This window comes from Mauremys reevesii, linkage group 23 (genome assembly GCF_016161935.1).
Source record: "Mauremys reevesii isolate NIE-2019 linkage group 23, ASM1616193v1, whole genome shotgun sequence".
Classification (NCBI taxonomy): domain Eukaryota; kingdom Metazoa; phylum Chordata; order Testudines; family Geoemydidae; genus Mauremys; species Mauremys reevesii.
Window position 1 is genome coordinate 12,870,464 of NC_052645.1, and position 24,178 is coordinate 12,894,641.

Here is a 24,178-nt window from a genome sequence, read left to right on the forward strand (position 1 = left end):
CGCCCTCACTCCGCCTCCCCCTGCTCTACCTCTTCCTCTGCCAGAGGTGGCCAGGGAGCCTTGGTGCCATCACTTTTAGAAGTGGGAGGGCTATGCCCTCCCACCTTTTTTCCTGCCCTAAGGGTGAGCAACAGGGGGAAGGGGCAGAGAGGAGTGAGCAGAGGGCAGGGCCTTGGGGGGAAGAGGCGGAGCAGGGGTAGGGCCTCGCTGCAGAGTTGGGGCAGGACCACAGGGGGAGGGGTGGAGTGCAGGCAGGGTCTTGGAGGGGAGAGCTAGGGGCTTGGTCCCGCCCCCCCCCACACTTCTAGGGAGCTTCCAGCACTCCTGCTCCCAGGGTACAAAGGCGGCAGGCCGGCATACCTCCAAAGGGAGGCGACCCGCATCCAGCATTTGCCCCCTGCAGGGGCAGTCTTCTTTATTTTGGGGAGTCTTAGCCTCCCCAAGCCTCCTATATGTGCTGCCCATGTGTGGATACTTATTTCAGGTTAAACCAGATATATTTCAGTTTAGCTTAAGTAGAACATATTGAATCTAAAAATCAAAATAAGTGTCTATATGAAGATGTGCACTGCTTTACCCAAACTGGTTCAAGTTTATATGTAAACAAGGCCTATTTTTTTTTTTTGGCATTTTGATCTTTTTCATGTCACATTTCTTTATAGAAATCAATGCATCTTGCTCTTAATTTTCCTGGATGTGGCTCCAGCACCACTCTCAGTGCACTTAACCTCATATGCTCTAATATTTTTATATGGGACTAGAAAGACTTTTTTAAAAAGCCTTAAATTTAAGGGACATGTGTATTCATGCTGTAAGCTAAGGCCTTTGTCATCTTAATAAAAGTGTTTGAAAACTGGCTACAGCACTTATGCAGTAAATTCCTTAATACCATCAACGATATGCATCAGTTCTATTGGAACATTAAATAGCCCCACCAATTGACAGAATATTAAGTACATTTGTTCCAGGAGTGGGAAGCTTTTTGACTGGCAAGAGGTCTTCTGCACCTTTGAAATCCCCAAGGAAAGTCCAGGTGGCGGAGGTAATATCTGGAATACTGGACCAACTTCTGTTAGTGAGAGAGAGAAGCTTTTGAGCTCTTCTTCAGAGCATGCAAGGAAAGGGTCACACCACCCTCTAGGTTAACATCACCCCAACACACTTGAGCAAGTCTGATGGGATAACCTTCAAAGGTGAACTCCCACGTGACAATAAAGCACTGCCAGCAGATTGGTCCGATGTCACACGCTTTGGGACCAGATATAAACATTTCCATTGTGCAGGAAAAAGAAATGACAAAGGAAAAATACATTCTGATAGCATTTTAGCCCATTCCCTATATCCACACACCAGAAAGTCAGGCCACCCTACACAAAACATCCCAGCCTTTCACAGCCAAAAAACCCTGCAGAAGATGGGTCCCCCATTTATCATCCCTCAATGACTCCAGAGTGAGGCCAGGTATACACCTGGAAGGTGATAGTGGGCTTACTACACCGGCAAAGCACTCCTAGTGTGGATGCAATTTACACAGGCAAAACTACTTCTCTGGTATCGCTTAGTCCACTCCCACCCCAAGAAAAATAAGCTGTACTGGCAAAACTGCTGGTATAACTTCATCTCCTCTAGGGGCTTTTGCTGGTACACGAATGTCAGTCAGAGTCAGGATTACACTTCTTCATGCCCCAGACCAACACAGCTATTCCAGCAAAAGTTTGTTGTGTAGAACAGACCTAAGACCACTTAGTTTACAAGTAAATATGCCAGCCTTGCAAAGTCACCCTGGAATCCAGGAGTCCTGTCTAGCATAGCGCCATCACTTAGTGATTCTGCAGCTAGGACTTCAGTTAACCGTTCTGTTAAGGCTTAATTGTTAAAATCAGCGACTGATGTACAAGCCAGAGTAGTATCTATCTCCCTCTGTCCTAGATGTGCTGTTTTCGAAAGTAGCAAAACTAAGTCTTTCAGGAAAGTAAGCAAATATGGCTCAAAAAAATAAATTTGGAGCCATCTGTTGACTATGGGGATGCCATTTTGATGCCCGCTTTGGTGTTTCTACCTTCCTATTAAATTAAAACTATGTAAGAATCGGGGTGAGGAGAGAACGAGCAAGGGGGAGGGGGAGTATCTGAGATGTCTTGACCTTAAAAGCAATTTTCACCTTAAAAGCAACAATAGACTCCGGTCACAACACAACTACATTTCTCCAGCCTCTTCCACCATAACAGGGCAAAGTAAGGATAGTGTGAGCCTTTAACTTCCCTGCCTTTTGTACATCTCTGTCCAATACCATCTTAACAGGATTTTTATTTGAAAGAACATCTTGTCTGTGTTAATAGAAGAAAGCCCGTGAGAGCTGTCCCTTAAAAATTCAGGATCTAGTCAATGGGTTGGTCCCTTGACTCAAGCTGTGCAATAAGAGGAATCTATAGATGGCACATAATCAGGTGGAGAAGACAGACTTTGAGGGCAGGGGAGGCCAGTGTCACCCTTCCTTCCCACTAAAAACTACAAAGGTTTCTGACACCCGGGCAGCCCAGCCAAGACTGGCTAGATCTGCCTTCCAACACCTCATAAATACAAGGGGAAGGCACTATTCATCTCCACTGACAGCGGAGAAGATTGACGTTTTACTGCCCCCAACACCCCTTATTTTTAGCCGCTCTTGAACAAGTCCGGTAAGGCGAAAAATAATCACTATCTTAACCTAAACCTAATTATTCCCCTAAAAAGCACCAGAAACATTCAAAGTTATAAGACTGAGAAACTGATTTCATGGAAAGGGAATGAATAATTTACACTTATGTAAAGTGCTTTCCACCTCCAAATATCAGAGTGCTTTTTGTGAAATGGGGCAAGTGCACTCGCCCTATCTCTCACACAGGAAAATAAAGGCACAGAGAGCTGCGATGACTCGTCCCAGGTCACACAGCACTCTCCCAGAGCCAGGGATCGAACCCAAGACAGACTCCCAATGCCATGCTAAATTCATTAGTCTACAGCAAAGTAATCAAATTCTGCTTTCAAAATCTGAAGTACTGGGCTGGCACTTGTGATTAATTGCCAGATATCCATAGTACATCAGGACTCATCCACTCCGTGTAGTCGGAGCATCAGTACCCCAGAATTCAAACCACAGACGTCCCTCTGTATAAAGCAGGGAAGAAATAGAGATAGAATCAAGTAGAAAGAAGACTGCCGAGCCCATTTTTCAGACTATTAAAGGTGCCCCCAAAAGCTCAGTGACGCCATACACAAGTTGACCATTCTGCATCATTTCCATACCAGGGCTGTATAAAATGTTTAATTGCAGTTAAATCTGGGGAATTTTCCTGGGCTCTGTAAACCAGCGTCCCAGCACCTGACAGGCAGCAGCGAGGAAGATCGGAGATAGTTCCTTAACTAATGCAGCACAGAACCAGACTACGGTGATCAGCAAGGACAACGTGTTGCATAGTAAATAAGTTTAAACACAGCAAAGAGAGAGAGACAAAGCAATTCCCCTCTAGTTACTCGTCTCAGAGTCAGACATTTTCCCAAGTCAATTGCGATCTATGCAGGTTACACAATCCTAGCATTCCATTTCTATGTACTTCGCGGCTTCACCTGCAACCCCTGCCTCAGCCCCAGCCAGAGATTGTTCGACTTCTCCTGCCCTCCATTACTCACCGAATGCAGCTGGATTTACCGGTCTCGAGAACAGTGTCTGCCCCATGCTTAGATTCTTTTCAAAGTAGCTCTCTGAAGGCGGCGCGGGGGTCGGGGGGACCACACACCACTACCCTGGGAGAGTACGTTAGCCTTTTTAAAAGAGATAAATCCACACTGGAGGGTGGGGGAAAATCCAGAGCCTTGCGAGCGGGGACTGCCAGAACTCAGGAAATGGCCTGGGTGTCAGCCAATCCACAGCAGCTCCCGTTCTTCCTGTATCCCAGGCCCAGGCACTTGTGATTCTCATAAATAAGCGTCCATGCCAGCTCCCTTCAAGCAGGAATGCCTGTCATTCCAGAGTGCACACCAGTCAGGGCTGAAGCTCAGGCAGGGGAGGAGACTGCCAACCACACTCTAGCCGCTTAGCTGCGTAGTCCAAATAATCAACACCCTTTGCTCCTTACATCAAGTTTAGCAGGAACGCACCAAGAGGCTGAGAAACAGGAAGGAGGGCACAGGGAGATTTTACCAGAGAACAGTCTGCAAACAGTATTTGTAGCCATTTCACTTCCCAATCAAAACCAACCAGACACTACAGTATACCTGGGCCTAAAAATAGGAACCAAAATAAGCTGTTTGGACCCATCAAGTGCCTTTTGCTACAACAATACAGACAACTGATATTTGTACAAAAGCCTGGTATGTGATCAAATTAAAGGAGCATCAGGAGGTTAAGACCATATTTTTAAAAAAACCTACACATTTGTGTTACAAATGTCCAGAACTAATGAATTGTAAAAAGCTGAGTTTTCTTTTCATTACTTACGCTGTTTGGTTACTTTTTGTAACTTCTGTTTGGGCAGTAAAACAAAATGAGTCTCTATTCTGGTGCTCATGCACTAGAATGATGCTGTGAGGTTTATGTTGCAAACAGTGCAAGTGGATATTTGCATTGCAACAAAATCTTTCATTTATATACATTTATATTATAACAAATATAATTGGGTTGTTTGTTTTGTAACCAAAACTTAAATGTGTGGCCTGCCTAATGTGACAGGGTCCCTTGAAAGGAATCAGCTATCACTGATTTAAACAGTTAAACAGAAGGATCTCCACATTTAGATTTTCTTCGCAGAAAAAGCTATGATTAATAGAAATGGAAACAATTTGTGTAAAACCCACAAAAATTCCCACATTGCAGCATCACAATAGTGAGTGGATAGCAAAAAATGAAAACGACCTGAAATTCTCCGTGGTCAAAGGGAGCGAAATGCTGAAACCAAGCAGCAGAGAATGCCATTTTTTAAATTCTGTTTTAATAATCCAAAATGACATCTGTAACATAGGTGAGGGAGTTTGTTTTAAACACCTAATCAGACAGTGTCTCTAACAAAGTCTGCTGCAGCATCGTCTTGCAATGTAGCATTCTGCTCCAAACCCAGCTCTCTAGTTAACCACCACTATGGACAGCCCACTGCATCACAGCTCTTCTATTTCACGGAAGAGAAATCGCCCTCCACAGCGCTCTGCTTGACAAAATGATCACATTTCCTAATACATGAACTGGTCACGGGCAGCCGATTCGGGAGACCGAAGGACGTAGCCATTTTCCAAATGAGGGCTCAGTCCGTCAAACCAGTAGCTGGGTACGTAATGGATATTACAGCTCAAATTAGTGCATTAGATAAGAGCAGGTGTTTGCTCTGCTACCCTTGAGGGTATACTGAGCCAGTGTACTGTACAATGACTGGCTGGCATGTATGTAGCTTGGGACATGCTTTATAATAACAAGTCACCAAGTAAGTTATATTAATGCATGTGGGAAAAGGTGGTAGCATCTCTGGTGCCTATGCTGACAAGTTACCTGTGAAATCATGTGACCTGCAGATTCACTCCCCCGCCTTTAAGCACAGCTGTAAAACATGCACAAAGCAAAGTGCTCACCCTCTGCTCTACCTGTAGCTGTAACGTGCTTTGAATTAAACCGTCCCTGCTGAACAAATGGTTCTTGTTTCCATGGCCAGTTTCAAGGCAGCAACAAGACCAAATGGAGTAATGGATTTGCAGACACACGTGGAAACGTCCCCCTGCCACAGAATTGCTTCAAAATCTTGAAAGCACTGTTCTTATCTTCACCCCCCACAATGCATCTTCATACTCCAATTAAACATATCATGGTTATTCTTGCTGCTGAGTCAGACAGGATCAGAAGTACTGTGTCTTTACAGAACTTTGAATCCATATTATGAGCAATTAAACTCCTCTGAATTACAAAAATGCTCCACTTCACGAAAGAGCTGTTTACTCTGAAACATGCAGAAAGCCTTTTAAATACACAGCTATGTGAAGGAGACAAAGTCCAGAGGTAACAGAGCTGCATATTCTCTCTGAATCAGCAGATGAGAGTTGTCTGGCTTGGAGAAAGGTCTGGGAAGAATATCCCCGGAGCGATAGAAAAAATGCAACAGGAACCAAACACTGATCTGGTCTCACATTAGCAAGCTGTAGGGTAGGGTTAAAAAAAACCAATGCTCCCTTCCCATTTGAAGTAAAATAAGAAAAGCCTGCACACTGAAGACAAAGGACAGGCCATATTCAGGGCATAGCTTCAGCCTTGGTCTACAACACAAAGTTAGGCCAATGTAAGCCACCTTGCACTGACCTAATTGTGCACGTGTCTACACTTAAGTGTCTCCTCCACCTATGCAAGTGCCCTGCTACATCACCTCCCCAAGTGGCACTGAGCCATGGTCGATGTACCGAGGTTCATGCAGTGTGAGCGTTGATGCCACGTTACTTATGTCAACCCTAGCAGTCCTCCAGCAGCTGTCCACAATGCCTGACACTGACCGCTCTGGTCACAACTGTGAACTCCACTGCCTGGGGCCATGGAGACTGGAAGCCCCTTTAAAGATCCATGAATTTTTAAAATGCTTTCCCCCCCGCCCCCAATTGCCCAGCTTGGCGAGCACATCTAGATGCTCTCTCCATTGTTGTGTGCAACTGCCCAGCTGACCAAGCCTGGCTGGTGTCCAGATATGCCACAAGCCAGGACCTGTTTGAGACTCCCCCACGGAGCGATTAGTCCTGGAAGTCAAGCACAAGCAAGCCCGATGCAGGGGAAGGAACCTTGGGTAAGTGTGTCCATGTATTTCCCATGACAGTGGGGTACTGTACTGCCATTGCTCTATAGTGTACTCAGTTTCATGCAACTGAGCAATTCCCTCCTCATTTCCCTTGCCTATGACACAAGCACTCCTGGTGAGTAGGTGCAGCATCAACACAAGGAGCCAAGTACACATGCATATGAGCGACATGCTACCTGCGACGGCTTCACGCTGCCGGCACTTCCATCAGCAAAAGTTTGCAATTTAGACATGGCCTAAGTTATAATTACTCCTGGGGACTGAGTGGGAGTTGCAGGGCTGAATTTAGTCCAATAAAGTCTCAATGACAGGACAGCAAAAGTCGCTATTGTGCAGCAACAGTCAACCTTCAAGACCTTTTATAAACAAAACTGAGTCTAATTAAACTTCCCTGGAGCTTCCAGCAAAAGTCAACTATACAACAGTGGGGGAAGAAGAGAGATCTAGCTACATTTGTGCAATTCCCCAGTGTTGATGGCAGTTATAACAATATAAAGGTACCTCTATTGGCACAGCTTTTTCCATATAGTTTCTAAGCCAATCTAGTTAAAATAGTACAAAAATTGCGCGTAGACTAGCTCTTATAAATCATAATCAAGGAGGAGGACAACACTGCTCATAGTAATGCTTCCCAGAGCGGAAGTGTTGATACCTGCTCCCAAACATAGGAGTATATTGATTACCCAGCACAGAGCTGCAAACTGTGGCTAGGTGTGGGCTGGAGAGATACTGGGGACATCCTCCACAGAAAGCCTTCTCTTTGGCGTTATATAAAGGAAACCACTTTGACTTGAGAACTTGGTTGTTACGTGCCTCTGCTTTGAGACAGGTCACAGAGTTACCCTTACAGCTTGAAACTCAGCATGATCACAAGCACTAGCTTCTCTATGTAGACACAGACGTTCACACTCTAGATTCTGACTGTCATGTGAAACAGAACGGTGACTCTGAAAGTTTTGCTCCGTGATTCAGCCCTAGCAGAGTTCAAGAAGGGAGGATTGCATTACTCACTCCACACAAGCTTGAGTTGTCCATTCAAAACCAACAAACGATACTGGGTGTTTTCTTTAAGAGCTTGTCAGCAACAACATACCTTACAGGGAGATTAGGTAAAAAACAGGGATCTTACCCAAGGTAAAGGTAAAAATTTTGTAAAAGATAAGGCAACAATACTGGATTTATAAACATCCTTTTAGGTGAAAGATCAGTGGGGGGGGGAAGAGGGGGAAGTGATAACACACTGAACATATTTTAACAAAGTTTCTCTCTGTTTAATTCTCTCTTTCACACACACACACACACACACACACACCCTTCCCCCCAGTCATTGTTCACTTCAGTTGAAGGATCAAGTTTTCGCTGCATGCTAGACAGTCTGCAGGATTTTGTATATAGCTAGGAGAATCCATAGAAATGAATTAACTAAAAGACTCCCAGAGTGCTGAGTACCTGTAAAAGTTGCCATGGTCTCTGGGAGTCTCAGGCTCAACCTCCAGCTTCCTCGAATGTGCTATGAAAACCATTTGACTTGATTTCCCATTACACTTTGCACAAACATTTGGAAAAGGTATTAGCTATGACTGACCGACCAATGTAAAGTGAGTGGTTGGAAAGGTGGGTAGTAAATCTAAAAGGTCACAATAGTGAATGCAGCATGTGACCTCCTCCTCTTCTCCCAGATCATGAGAACGCTCAGCCCATTACCCTCTGGAAACAGAAAGAGTTTATTTGCAAGTCAACTGGCATCCCGTTTAGATTTTGGATACTTTGATCATATTTTCCTGTGCTGGAAGCACACTAGGAGGTCAGTGCGGTAAGCCAGTTACTGGTCACCTGCTTTCCTTGAGAACTTCCTATTAAGTTTCCAGCTGGGAAACTCCTATTTCCTCGAGCAGTTTGAAGCCTTGTATCCAGTGATTACTCAAAAACTCCAGCTTCTTCCTGATCTCAAAGTGAAAGGCAGGAGGAGTTGTGATCCAACAAGTTGGGGATAGACACAGTCCCGCTGCTTTCTACATAACACATACTGGATACCAGTGCTAGGTAGGCCGTACATCTGAGAATTATGCTGATCAGGTGACTAGAGCACCAAGGTTGCTTGCAAATCCCTGTGACAATCCCAGCTAAAATGCTTACATGACACTTCCGTGCATAGATGCCTGGGTGCCAAGTCCGTGGTTCTATGGCCATAAGCCTGTTTCTACTTAGAGAATGGGGGATAAAGCTCAGAAATGCAACTCAGAATAAGAGCAGATGTTATGTGGAGTGATTCTCACGTCTTCTTCCGTTCTTCTCCAGCCATCATAGTTAAAATGTACTCAATATTTCTGATGGACCATAGAGCACTCCTTCCTCAAATTTTGAGATCCAGCTGCATCTTGGCTAAGTCATGATAATTTCAAGGATTCATGACTATACTGTCTCTAGGCCACGGACTCTCCTAGGGCAGATTCCAACCGCTCCTCAGAGCATTCTGAAATAGTATTTACGTCAAAAGCTGTCGAAAGAACAGCAGCAGGATACATTCCAACAAAGCACCACACAAACAGCGAAGTGACAGCATGTTCTACTGACACAAGGTGTAGGGGGCCCATCTGTCACATTCGAGTTGCATTACTGGAGGGCACAACAAACTGGAATATGGAAACATGTTTACCTTTAAGTTTTCAAAGAATGGAAAATTATACACAACTTCTAACCCTCCCCTGCCCCCGCACCCTTTTACTCATTTAAAACCATCATCTCCCCTCTCAAAGAGCAAGAGCTGCCAGAAGCAAGATATGCAGAGTGAAACCAGGAGGTCATCTAGTTCCTCCTAATGCAAACCACTGGGATGAAGGGGAATAGTAAGAGAAACAGTTGTACATTCTCTTTCCTTTTAAGACCAAAATATATTCATACACCAACACTCGGCTGGCAAAATACAGGAATAATTGCTGCAAAATAGTGCGAACATGCTAACCAGAGAGGGTTAGATCACCAGTTTATGGGAGGCACTTTACTGAGCACAAAGTACGTGAGCCCTGTCCTGAAGAGCTTAGAGTCGAAGGTAGAAAAATAGCAAAACTAAAAACAGGCTCCTTTAGCAAAGCTGCATGACCTTTCTTGCAACCTTTAGGATAGTAAAGGGACTAGTATGGCCAGGCACTAGATATGCAGAAGTTATAAAGGCTAATTATTACTAGTGATGTTTATGGCTACAATCCTTTGTAAACTTCGAAACATAGTAAAAATGTAGCTTTAACCCTAGAAGTTAGTCAGCATAAATACAGCTTGTGGCCCAACAGCTAACAAGCCTGCTCTTCATTCTGAAGTACTTAAGATACCATCCCAACTAAGTTTACTCCTGTCTGGCGCATCAAGGTGGCAAACTATCAGCTTGAGTTGAACGCCTGCCCCCCACTGCCTATGGTAACAGAGAGAAGGGTGGTGGGAAGAGCTTTCTGCACACACTAAAAATCTTATTTCCTAGGTTCCCCTTTTGCTGCAATGCCCTAGAAAGGGTCACCCCATGAAACATGACAGCATTTACTCTGCCAACTTTAAGTGCCTTCGTTATGTGGATACCTCAGAGAAAGAAGCTCGGCTATCCCTCATTCCTAAAATTACGGAGAATTTGATATACTGAAATGACGCTCTTTTGGTAAGTTAATAAAACATGGCGAAACAGAACCAGCCAATGCGAGGGAATCTTACCATCCTTCGCTTACTTGGCTCTGACTAGGGAAATGGATAAAAGCGCTTGAGTTTAAACTTTTGGGGTACAACCAACTTCCACATGGCACCTGCTCTATTTTAATTGACTAAACTAGGAAGCCCTTGTTAAAATGCAAGACAAGTTAGGCATAAACAGTGTCTGCTTCTGATCATTTGGGGCACACACATTTGGAAGAGAAACCAATATTCCCCACCACAGTTTCACTCTTAAAAGGAACTGCAAATAGACTTGGCTAAACTCCATCACTTGTAAGAGTCAGAAATTCAGGGCGGAAGATACTTTTTCACCTACGTAACTCAAAACATCTCTAAACATTGACATTTCCCAACTACAGCATAGTATTTTAGATCCACAGTGTTTAAAAACTTCCTTCTCTAAGTGAAGTCTGTTTTACTAGGAATCTCCACCAGCACGAAGCTAGCACATAATTACAGGTTTGATCTCCGTCTATTGCACAAATATGCCTTCTGAAACAATTCATGAATAAATATTTGACTAATACAGACACGGCTCCAAAAGGAACCATTCCAGTTTATCAACTTCGTGGTTCAAGTTAATACAGGTCCCACTCTATATTTACCTGAGGAACTAGATAACACTTAAGAAGATGATCTAGCCACTCAAATTAACACAGTTTATAAAACTATTGAGGACTAACTTGGATGGTGAGTGTCCCGAGCACCACACATACAAGTGTAAGAGTGATTAGTAAGGCACGGTGAGGGACCCTCACTGAGAACACTGCTGCACAGCCACCAGTCACTCCTGCCTAGCAGTGTGAGGGATAAGTGTGCAGCCAAATGCCTGAATTCTGACCAATGGAGACAACTGTCAAGGATAACAAATAATACTATTGCGATCATCTCCTTGCTTAGGCTCAGAACTTCCCCATGTATTTTAAACTGACAGAGGCAGTGTTTAGTGGCCTGCACACAGCAATGGAAGCCAAGAGCTGCTGAGTCCAACACCATCTGACACCAAATCTTCTATATCCTTTGACAAGTCACTTAGCCTAAGGTTACCCCCTGGAGAAAATCTCAGAGTGAGGAGGATCAATGTGTGTCAAGCACCTTGGAGTTGGAAGAATGCTATAAATGCCAAATATGATGCAGGCCTGGCTTTCACATCCAGTATTGCTTAGGCATTGTGTTTGACTCATCTAGCTTCTGAAACAATGCAATGGCAATTGTTTACACTGTCAAGGCCATTCTACATAATTAAAGGAAACAGTCAAGAGATGAGATAACGCTGACTGAGATCAGGAGATCTGACTGACTAGATCATTGCGAAAGTAACAGCGGGCTACAAAGTTGCCCATTCTCCAGATGTCACCATACAGGTTTTCCCAGTAATGTCCAGTATCCTCCCCTTCCTTCCACATAAGCCTTTCCTTGCCCCCTCACAGTGGAATCTAGCACCAACCATCACAATATTGGGTACCAATAGCATCAGACCAAAATAGTGCAATCCTTTCAGGCACAATTAAGAGTCACTCCTGAAGAGAGCGGACTTGGAAAAGGTTGCATATGAGGCTGAGGACAATTTCAGGGCTGCTCACAGATCCTGCTGGCCAACGGAAGAAAAGATTTGAAGCACAGGAACTGCAGTGCTAACCCTGCTGCTGTGAACATACTTCAAAGACACTGGATTGGTCAGAGAAGTAGTGTTTGAATCCCCTTGCCTCTGCCCAATGCACCCTTTGTAGATTTTACACTTTGCTGCTACATGCCTGTGCGATACAGCAACTCACACAGAGATCACTTGCATTTGCATGTAGTGATTAATCTCCTGGGGAGCTTTGCATGACACTTTGATATGAAATACATTCTACTATACTGTAGATAGGTTCCCCGTGAACCCTGCACTCCAGCTCTCTCGGGATCGATCCCCTCTCTTGGCCGGTGGGGGGGCAGCCAGAGACAGAGACTGCTGACTGCGAAAAAGTCAGGCTCCTTTTTTTACAGCTAAAAAAAAGCCCGCGACACGTCCTCCCAAAAAAATCACACGCAAAAACAAAAAAAAAAGATAGGTCCACAGTAGACTTGCTTGGTGAGAGGGGACAGGAAGAGGTCAAGATGTTCCATGCTAATATATATTGTACAAAGCAACACTATGTTCCTCGCTCTGTCACCTCCCCACAAGGAACTTCTGTATTGGAGATCCACAATAAACTGACAGAGGAATACAACTTTGGCAAGTCAAACTAACAGGCTTACTCTTAAGGTAATTTGTTTGCTATGGCTGTTATATTTCATCTGCGGCACAGAATTTATTTAACAGGGGTACACACACGCAGGAATCAGGCCAGGTCTCTAGTGCAGTTTACATTTGGTATGCTAGAGTTTAGTCTTATTAGGCTCCCAACTAAACAGGCCGCACCCCTTGTTACATCAGCTGAGGGTGCTCTCTTGGTGAAGCTAGGAGGAGCAGAGGTGCAGCTCCAATGTTCCTCAAGCATAAACTGTTGCCAAGAGTCTTGGACTGCCTCCGTATGCCCCAGGGCACCAGCAGCTGAGCGGCTTGCTCCTCCTGCAGCCACACGGGAGGGGCCCAAGGCTCCCCTCAGAGAGGTCATAGCAGGGGTAGAGGTTATTCCTGTTCCATAAAGAGAAATGATCCACACGCTGGGCAATTACTGACACTGGCCCTCGTGTTCTTACAGAGCCTGGGGAAAGGCAGGGCACAGCCGGGCTTTCAACATAAAAAACATTTTCACTGAAATGTTTATAAAATCTCTACTGTAAAATCAAAAACTTTGGCACTACAAGCAAGCAGCCCTTTATAGGGACTTCCCTGCATTTGGGGATATTTTTGGTTGCCATACAAAACATCTGCTCGCTTGCTGGGTATTCATGTAAAGTGCCCATGACGCTGGCAGACCAGATGCCAGTTCATGCTAGAGCCCCAGGCCAATTCACCTGTGTATTAGCAGAGATCAAAGTCACTGTTAAATGTGTAAGAGTGTTTAACCGTCATGAAAACTAGCGGGATGTTATTTGCATTGTTTTCACTTATCTGTAGTATAACAACATAGTATACGGCATTATAAGGTACTAGCAAACATTTATTTTGTGTATACCCATCACTAAATAACCCATCCAACAAGAAAGAAGCCTTGTGGAATGCAAATGAAGAATTGTAATAGAAAAAAGCTAATTTCAAAGCAAATGGTCATTGTGTGTGATGATCAGAGGTCCAAGACTCAAAATGCATTCCTCACTCGGTCATCAAATTGTGAATTGTGACACTGTCCGCTTTTTTTCTGTGAGAAGAAGCTAGAAAGATGGATTCAAGGAAAGATCCTGCATCTCTGAACTGTTTGGACTCTTACAAGGAAGCGTACCAGATGCGAAGTGGAGATCCCCACAGAATCTGGGAACCCTGAAAAGACTTTTGGGAAACTGGCAGCTAATTACATCACTGCCACTATTTGCAATTACAAACGGTGACTCATCTGTAGATATATTTTATCTACTTTAACCTCCCAATAACTCATTTCCTTTTCTTAGCTAATAAACCCTAAGTTAGTTTACTACAGAATTGGCTACAGCATCTTTGATGTAAGATCTAGAGTACGAATTGCTCTGAGGCAAGTGACTGGTCTCTTGGGACTGGATGCAATGTCAATGTGATGTGATTTTTGGTATAAGAGACCTTTTATCACAAAGTCCAGTTTGTCTGGGTGGCAAGATAGTCTGGAGGGTCTAGTGGGGACAGTCTGTGACTCCACGATAAGACTGGTATAGTGATCACATTTGTCACTGGCTTAGTGAAATCTAATTATAGAACACACCACCAGTTCGGAGTGTCTGCCCTGAAGAAGGCCCTCAGAGTCATTAGCCACTCCAGACAGCATGACAGTGCCATTCTACTCAAACGTCACTAAAAAAATAGCCTTGCACGGGGGGTTCCATTTTATTGCATCACAAGAGAACCAGCTCAGTTTAGAAGAAGGAAAAAAAAAGGGGGAGGGGTTCAATGTCCAAAGTCAATCTAGGGTCTGGTTCTTTCTGAATCCTGCTTCTTCATCGCCTGAAAGATATTTTGCTGACCAAGTTCCATCTACAGTTACATCTGGGTAACTAAGAACAGAACCAGAAGTCAGTTGGGGTTGTCCTAATGGAGGGCATAATTTGGCCATGAATCTAGAACTCCATTCAGTAATTATAAGTAATGCATTTAGTGCCAAAGGAAATACGTGAGGACACACAGGGAGGATGTTGCATAAGAAGGGGGTATTTTTAGTCATTCATTGGAGTAGAATTCCAATTTGAGTTTGTGGAATATTACAAAGCTGTGTTAAAATTTTGAGCTCTCACTTTAAGGGTAAGGAATTTCATGGTGCTGTTTGCAGGTTAGGCGGCTCTGTAAGGAAGCTCATGATCTGGGTCTTCAGCCAGTCAGTCGGCAAGAGCCAGCTTAGAGCAAGCTGGGGTGAGTTATGCCTCTCTGCCTTACAGAGTCTGTTTTCTCTCTGTGTGTGTTTTTGGTTCTGGTATGTTAGGGCTCTGGATTTTAAGAAATAAAGTCGTGGTACATTGCAATCTTCCAGAAAGAGTATTTATCTAATTTTGGTTTGCATGTTGTGAACATAACATAGCTCCTTGGGTCTTCCATGTTCCTGACAGCAGCATGTCCATTCCCAGCAGATAAATTTTCTCAACTCAAAAATCAGCGAAGAACTAGGCTATACAACCCACTGGGAGAATAAGCCTCTCTGTGAGGATTAGACAAACTTGACTCCAGGCTCAAGGGTGGCAGAGATAAAATACAAATGGAGACACAGTACACACACCAGACTTAGTGGAACAACCCCATTACAGAGGGCACAAGCAGTTTGCTCAATATTTCAGAGAGAGAATGGGATTAACTTCATGTTCAGCATCATTTGATCCTCCTAATTGCAGAATTTCACTCCCAAAGCCCTCATGTCACTGATTCAGTGGGAGATTCCCCCCACCCAACATGAAGCTTGTGTAATTCATTAGTGTCAGCATTTTCAACTTAATTACATTCAGAGAGATATTTTCCTTTCCTCCCCAAAGCAAAATATTACCTAGTCCCTGCAATGCACTGGTACTTCAGCCCAATACAGTGTCTGTATTCCCTGCACCAAGAGACTGAGTGTCTACTTGCTTAATTACCACTAACGGGAGTCTAAATCCCCCCACACTTTAGCATTCCCTCACTTTGAAGGGAAGAACAATCATTTCCCATGCCATGATTTTTCCACTGACCAGCACCTTAGATAAGCAGCTATTTAGATAAGTGCAGAGAGTAGAACATGCGTTTTGCACAGGTGTAGGGCAATAGAGGATCAGGTCCATATAATTTTTTAAAAAATTCTAAATAAATCATTAAAAGTAGTGGAAAGTTGTGGAAAATCTTTATGGGTAAGATTTTAGTGAGTTTCTTTATTTTGTATTTGGTACCATGGTATGGACAGAAGGAGGTGAGAAAAGACTGACAAAAGTTATGTCTTCAAACTGATTTTACAGTTTCCAGAGGAATGCCGTTATGCGGTTCATTGAATGTCAATAATTGTGGCTTCAGTGGGTCTTTATGGATTCCCCCCAAAAGGGAGAAAAGGCTTGCCACATTCAAAGTTAGCCGGTAACCTAAGCAGTTTCTGAAGGATTAAAAGGACAAACTTTGCAAATCTGAAGAATTCAAATTTAGTCTCAGAACCTGAATATCAAGAAAAGCTTCCTGACATCCCTGAAACAGACTCTCAAGGGGAGTTGAGCCCACCCCTTGCTTGGAATTTAAAACCTAAATTGGACAACCCATTAAATGTTCTGTAAGAACGATCCCACATTTGCAGGTACTAGCTGATCTAATTGGGCGTTATCCGTCTGTAACTTCTATGATTCCACTAACCTTGCTTCGTGTATTAATGATCTGGAAAGAAAAACAGTGAATGACAGGAAGCACACTGCCCTAGCACAAAGAAAATGGAACAAAGAGCTCATTTCCATGCTTCTAATGCCCACAAAGTAAGGTTTATCTTCTTGCACTTTCAAATTCTTAGAAAAACACTGTAGAATGAGCCCTTGTTATTGAGGTGTCTGAAGATCAGACACTGCATTGGCTGAGGTTTCCAGTAGACTGCCCTGTCAACATAATACACCTCCCTAAGAGGTACCTAACTATGCAGATGGAGGATCTTTCCTGTTGGTGAAGTAGCGTCTTCACTAAAGTGCGAAAGTGGTGCAGCATTGTACAGCAGACAAGCTCTCAGTTCTAATCCCACTGTCTTGTTCAACAAGCAGTCAAAAAAAAAAAAGGATAGCACAGGCTGTGTTTCCTCTTCCTTTAAGCCACTCCTAAGGCAGATGGCATGGAGAAAGTCTTTCACTTTTATAGGAACACCTTGAAATAAACACACAAGATAACGTTTATTGCTGCTATTAAAACATTTATCAAATTAGAGGAACCTTCAGAGAAAATAATAAACACATCCCAAGCTCCCTCTGCGGAAGGTAACCTGCCCTTTGTGAATCAGATTACTGCAAACTCATCTAATGGGGATCACTCCCTAAGCTTCCAAACCCGTTCTCCTTGCCAGTTGATGACTCACTGGAAGGCGAGCCTTGCAAATTAATTCCTTATTGCAGCCACACCATAGAAGGAGAAGGGGGAAAAAAAACAAACAGACAAAGCAAACAGTGCATGGGGCTGTTTCCTAGTCAGAGGGGGGTAACCACAGTGGAAATATAAAGGACTGAGCCTTGTTTCCTTTCTGTAAGATTTCTATTCACAATGTGCAGAAATTATTAAATTCCGTATTTCAAAGTGCAGGGAGGGGAAGGCTTTTGTTGCGGAGCACAACATGGATTATGCCTCCCTTGCTCTTTCGTCCCTACCCTCAAGCAATTATAACCTGCTTTCAAACCAGACTCAAGATTTAAAACTGGCTTGCAGCCAGTAAAATTCAGCATCCGTTGCCACCATTGTTTGGCTACAACTTGACTGCAGGTCTGGATTTTTTTTTTTAAATCATGCTCCAATTGCAGATAAACTGCTTGTTCATGGAAGATGCAAACAGGCAGGTCTACAAGTAAGGGCCCTGATCTTGTAGTCTGATCCATACAGGCAGACCTTTGCACCAATGCATCATCCCAGTGAAATCAATGGATGCTATGCAGGGTTGGGGTCTGCCCACATGGATCAAATTCCAGAACTGGGGCCAAAGTTACCAGCTTTTCTATACTAAATCCCCGGTTTTACAGGAATTGCTATAGTCTTTTAGTAAACGGATTCTGAATGGAGACTGTCCATGACTTTACTTCTCATGACAAGGAACACAATCAGAAAAACAGATTTAGGAGGCAGATATTAGGCAAACCTTCACCTCATTCAGCAGCTATTTTACAAAGCAAAGGGATGAGTCTGACTCACGGACAAGCCACTAACGGTAGAAGTAAAACCTTTCATTACAACTGAAGAAAAAAAATCAGGCAAGAAACCAGTGTTTTCTCCCCCAATAAAATATACCCAATTCCATTTCTACAGCCTACAAACTGCAAACTAAGTAACGTCTACCCTCTAGTGGTCCAACCGCACAGCTACCAGCTATAAAATGCACTCAAATACACAACAGAAAATTTCTGTACACCTAGCAAGTTTGTCTTTGCAAATATGCTCAAGGCTACCACTGAAAGGATGTTGCAGGCTTTACTCTAACTGCACAGGTGTCATTACACACACGTCAGAGCCAAGTCATGTACGAACACTAGATTACAAGAACGAACAGAAAACAAACAGGCACCCCAAGATGCTCAAGTAACTAGATCAGAATGTGTCACACTTAATAGTTCTGTGCTGTAAGTATTAAGGGGAGGACCAGATGACCAGAAACAAGGATTCTTAAACTCTTTCATAGTGTAGATTACATCTTGAGTCCAGTTAGCCACTTCCTCTCCCATTCACAGGAACACAACCACCACATGGCAGTTGCGGCAATCGCTTAGATACAAAAGAGTATTTGTGAATGAGGTAAGTGTTTAGCTCAGCGGTTCCCAAACCAGGGGTTGTGACCCCAGGCGTGACCATGCCATCAACAGATGGGGTCACGAACCTGACTGAAGATACAAACCAACTACAAAACACGTCAGGACCTGCTCTACAATATGGCATCCTCTGTACGTGCCACCTGGCACACAATGCGCGCAAGGTCATGACGCAGGGAGGGTGCCGTTTTGTCCGGCACGTATTCCTGTTAGGGCTCGCACAGCACTGCCTCCAGCTCAGCCTCCAGCAGCGAGTGTAGTGATATAATAAGGAGGTTGAGGGGGATCAGTAAGTCTGACAATGGGATCGTGCAGGCAAAGCTTGGGAAGCGCTATTTCAGAAAGGACTGATCAGTCTCCTTTTGCTCTTCAGTTCATTTCTACCTCCTCCTTGTAATTCACCCTTCCCTAGAGTGGAAGGCCTTGTGATTAAGGCACTGGCCTAGGACTCAGGACATCTGAATTCTGTTCCTAGCTCTGTCAGACTCCCCCGGGCAAGTCACTTAATCTCTGTGCCTCAGTTTCCCTTCTACAAGATGAGGATAGCAGTAATGATTTACCTACCGGGATACTGCAAGAATCCATTCAGTAATGCTTCAGATGTTCTGCTATTATTGTGAGGAGTGCCATGGAAAAGCAGATATGTCGAATAATGCCTGTTGCTGGTCCCTTCCCCCATCTCCCCGACAACTTGTCCTCTTTCCTGCACATGCAGCCCAGCTGCTGGGTTCCCTTCTCCCCTGGAACATGCTGGCCAGGTTCCTGTTTGTCCTCCCCCTACCCTCTTGCACATGCTATCTGGGCTCCTGCTCCTCCGGGACACTGTTTACTATTCTACTATTACTACTGGTCTCCACTGCAGAGCTAACTCAGGCTCTTACTCGGGTGCCGTTCACACTTAAAACCCTCTCACCCAACCATGGTGGTGCTTTCAATCCAGACTAGCTGGGGGTCTAGATTACAGCCCACTTTGCAGAGAGGACACGGGCAATACCACTTGAGTGCTGATAGTCCTCCAATGCCTTCCCACAATCTCCCACCTACCTAAAAGGACATACAAGTTCCCCCACAATTCACTGGGAAAGAATCAGAGGGTTTCAGCTTACCTGCATCACTAAGAACCATGAGATATGACCCAAGAAGTCCTAGCAACACACTGGAGAATGCAGCACCAGTGAGGACAGAGTGACTTGAGCCTTGTTTTCCCGTGTCCACTTACAACCGAGCTAGGCTAACCGAGCTAGGCTGATCACTTAGGGTCCTCTCGGCAGGGAAGGCATATCCACACAAGACAGGACAACTTCCAGGGTAAATGTGAAATTCTGCCAAGCTAGTGCATTCAGATTCAGGGAGAGGGGAGAAATGGACAAACCCAATCCACTACAGATAGCCTCTAAGGGGAGCCCTGTGCAGTCCTCAGCTAAGACAACAGACAAATCGCAGCACTTCAAGTTGAGATGAAAGGAATGTAAACGCCTCAGTAATCATTAACCTGCCTTATACCTCAGTTCCCTTTCTGTAATTTTCAGTATCTCGCAGGAGTGTTGCAAGGACGAAATCTATTCAAGACAAAGGCACTCTGATACTACGGAGGAGGGTCAGATAAATACCTAGATAGGAGTCCACAAAGGATCCAGGACCCTCTTTTGTAATAAACTTTGAAGCCTAATGCCTTGAGACAGGCCAAAAGGTCATTGAATACAGTTGGATTTAATCACTCAAATGAGTATATAATTGCTTTTTAGAGAGAGATTAATAAGAAACCCTTTATTGTAGTCCAGCAACAAAAGCGTCGCCTCCCATTTTCAAGGTAGTTTAGAGGACATGCTTTCTGAAGCAAGGCAGAAGCAGCCGGAATTAGACAAAAGTACTCCCTACCCCGAGCGGCGATCAATGATTTAAAAATCTGTCAGTGTCATGAACATTGATCATTCTTCCTTAGGCACAGACAGACCGGTAAGAGTTTTACAGCTCCAAGGAGAGTGCCAGGTACCTTCTACAGGTTGCTTGTTATGCTGAAAAGCATTTCGGGGGCTAAAACCAGCTTCAGAAGTCAGGACCAGGGTTCTATTTCAATGTACTCCCAAGAATAGGTGATAAGGAGATGACAACAGGGGCAATATAATCAGGGCCGTCCCTAGCTATTTTGGTGCCCTATGCAGTACTCTTGGGGGGTGGGGAGGGGCTGTGCTGTGTGGAGCCCCAACCCCAAGCCTCTGCAGGGGGGCTGTGTGGAGCCCCACTCCAGGCCTCCACGGAGGATGGGGGCTGGCCACTTCCTACAGGAAGTAGAGTGACCTGGCCCTAGCCCGCTCTGCCCCCCAGGCTTGTGGGGAGAGGGGAACCGCCCCCCCCAGCATTCACTGGCAGCGTGGCTGGGGCCAGGTCGGTCTACTTACCGGGTGTGAGTGGTGAGTGCAGGCCCAACCGTTTCTGGAGTCCTCAGGAGACTGGGGGCGGGGAAGAGCCAGAGTAGGGGCTGGAGCAGCACGCAAGTAAAGAGCTGTTGTGCAAAACAGCCCTTAGGAAAGCAGGGAAGATGACTATTCTTTTTAAAATGTGGTACAAGATAATTCCACTTATCCAAAGCTCCCACTTACCCTGCATCCAAACGGAGGTTACTCCCCCACATACGACTCGCCTAACCTAGTTAACTTCCCCCATCTAAACCCTCCAGACAGGGCGGCAGTGGAACTGGAAGCCATCCAAGGAAAAAGGCAGACTTCAAAATAGAATCCAAATCTTCTGACGCCCACAATGACCTTCACTACCGTATACCTTGTTCAAGCAAAACTAAAGGTCAGCTTAGCCACTAAACCATGAAATAGCAAGTTTGACTTGCACTTTCTCCAACACAGAACCATCTGTACAAACTGCTATGTGCTCTAACTGCTCTATCAGTCACTGGACATGGGGTACTGCAAAGTTACAAAGTCTCTAGAGACTCAGCACATAACTTTGCAATTCCAGACCTGGAAAGAAAAGAAGCCAGAGTCCATACATCAACTTGGGCTTCCTTTTATTGCCGGATCAACTGACTGTTGCACGACTGATCTGATATATTTGCAAACGTGGCAAGTAGCGACGTCTTTACTGTTTCTCATCTCTCTGCCCGGAGCACACAGCCAACACTCAGTAAACAATTTAACTAAAGAACTGGAATACCCATTGCAAATTTAAGAATACAAACAAAAAGCCACCAGGTTAATACATCCCATGGTACTTTGTTAACCTGACAAGTGTCGTCCATTTAATTATTTATGATAACACTTCCAAGTGTTCTGTACTGGATTTTGTTAAAAGGTCGTGAGGTTTTATGAAATCACTTCAATTTTCTGCTAAGTTCTACTAATGATGAAATCCTGCCTTTTTGTGTGTGCCTGTAAATTAGCAAACTTCCACTGAAATTAAAATATGCTTAATCTCAGGCACTTAGCTCTTGTATCACACACACTGTTTACATTGCTCACAATTTACAAAGCACCATAACTCCATGATGGAATCACAGGTGGTATGACTTGTGAGGGGTGGGGACGACCCATCCTTTGCATTGTGGAATAGATTACAATGATATCCTCCTCATTGGCTGCTTGCCATTCTTAAGGAGATTGGTGGGGAAAGTGGGTAACAGCTGTGAGCCTTACCACCGAAGTATTCTAAGATTCTGATGGTTTGTCAGTTAATTTGCTTTACGGACCGAAACAGGAGACCATTCACAGCAGTGGCAGGACATCTCCAGAGCTTTAGTCTAAAAATCAGAAGTGCATCTTCAGCTCTTTTGCACAGAAGCACGCAAAAGCTTTCAGACAGGTTTCCTCTAGATGTCCATGCACAATTAGTAAAGGTCTATTCTTACGTCAGCCTATAGGCAGCTGACTTGTAGTTAGACTGTTAACCATCAGAAGGGGATTCCCCACCTGGATGCTGTCTAATACAGAAGTCACATTAAAGCAAGTTCAAGGAACCTCTGGTTTCCAAATCAGAAGCAGTCCGTTCATCCGAGTCCCTCGGCAAACGCAGAGGGTGGAGATCAATGCACAGTGCTGTCCCCGCCCCACCATTTATTTCCATTTTAAAGTGTACTAAGTTCATGTGAAAATAAGGGTGGGTGGTGAAAGGAGCCAGATGGATGGCCCTGGAGATGGAGGTCCTCAATTTTTCTGGCGATCAGGTGACAACAAGCGGCAGAAGGGCAAGTACATCCCTAGCACAATGTCCTGCTCAAAGTGCTTCAACCCCGAACCTGCAGTGACCGTCGCTGGAGCAAAGAGGAGAATATCGTCTACATGCCCAATTAAATCCTTAGACCTTCTGCCAGGGGCGGCTCTAGGAATCCTGCCACCCCAAGCAGGGCGGCGCGCCGCGGGGCGCACTCTGGCGGCCGCCGGTCCCGCGGCTCCGGGGGACCTCTTGCAGACGTGCCTGCGGAGGTTCCGCTGGTCCCGCGGCTCCGGTGGAGCATCCGCTGGCACGCCTGCGGGAGGTTCACCGAAGCCGCGATACCAGCGGACCCTCCGCAGTCATGCCTACGGGAGGTCCACTGGTCCCGCAGCTCCGGTGGACCTCCCGCAGGCATGACTGCGGAAGGTCCGCCGGAGCCGGCTGCCGCCCTGCCGGCAAAATGCTGCCCCAAGCGCGCGCTTGGCGCGCTGGGGTCTGGAGCCAGCCCTGCCTTCTGCCCAAGAAGGTGTCAGTTAGTGCCACTTTTCTCTGTGGTTCCTGTGGACTCTTCTCCCCGCCAAATACTGGATTGACATGTCCACCTCATTTCATATAAGACCTCAGTCATCAGGTAGTACCTGTAGTCAATACTGACCTGGGCTGGAGTCACACTGGCAAACTATGAGTCAAGTGTTATATCCTATAAACCACTCCCTCCTCCTTTTAACAGCTGCTACCACAAATGGCTTCATAAACCCATCTGAATTTTCCTTTATGTGAAGGTATCTACACAAGGGAACAGCAAGAAAAGCACTGGCAGCTGCATTTAAAGTGGGGGCAGAAAACATATTCCTATTTGCTATGTTTACCGATTTTGGTTTTTTTAGAACAGAATTTACCTGTCCAGAGTGTTCTGTTCTATCCTGCCAACCACTTGCTTTACCTGGAGACATCAAGACTGGTAGGTGATGTTTAAAATAAGAAGCAGTGAGAAATCCCAGCGGGAAGATAACATCCATACACTTACACCCCACCTCGCAACTGGTGACTAGAGCATACTGAAGTAAATGTTATTTTTAAGCTATCTGTGGCAGAGGCCGCTGAAACACGACTGAAGCATCTGATAGAACAGGAGTCATGTCATATTCTGGCCAACAGTGTGTCTCTTTTACAGAGATTATTTAGCTGAAAGACAGGGTGGGTGCTGTAACAAACAGTGATTAAAAACAGTCCTCCTGGCAATCTAGTACTGAAAAACCTCATAATACTCTTTTAATCTTAGCTTCCCTGCAGATGGGACGGTTATTAGACATTGGGGACCAGTGCTTGTGTATTCAGAGGAGCATAGCTTTTTCAAACACACCTTAAACAGATGATTTAAAAATACCATCATCCATATATATGGAATAATTATATACCTTACTTAAATGTGGCTTTTCACGTGAGGCTCTCAAGGCACTTCAAAGTATTATCCCCATTTGTGCAGGTGA

At 44.8% G+C, this 24,178-nt stretch overlaps 1 protein-coding gene across 5 annotated transcripts in view; it reads right to left on the bottom strand.

The window, feature by feature from the left end:
* Positions 1-24,178, bottom strand: part of PHACTR4 (phosphatase and actin regulator 4) — a 92,731-nt gene that overhangs the window by 27,092 nt on the left and 41,461 nt on the right. Inside the window, exon 1 of one of the 5 annotated variants that reach the window (XM_039511765.1) lies at positions 3,670-3,975. The exons of 3 other annotated variants lie outside the window; for them this stretch is intronic. In XM_039511765.1, coding sequence (XP_039367699.1) covers positions 3,670-3,715 — 46 coding nt within the window. In that variant the 5' untranslated portion in view covers positions 3,716-3,975. Of the gene's footprint in view, positions 1-3,669; positions 3,976-24,178 lie in introns of those variants that run through there. One more of the 5 variants, XM_039511769.1, reaches the window with a different exon arrangement.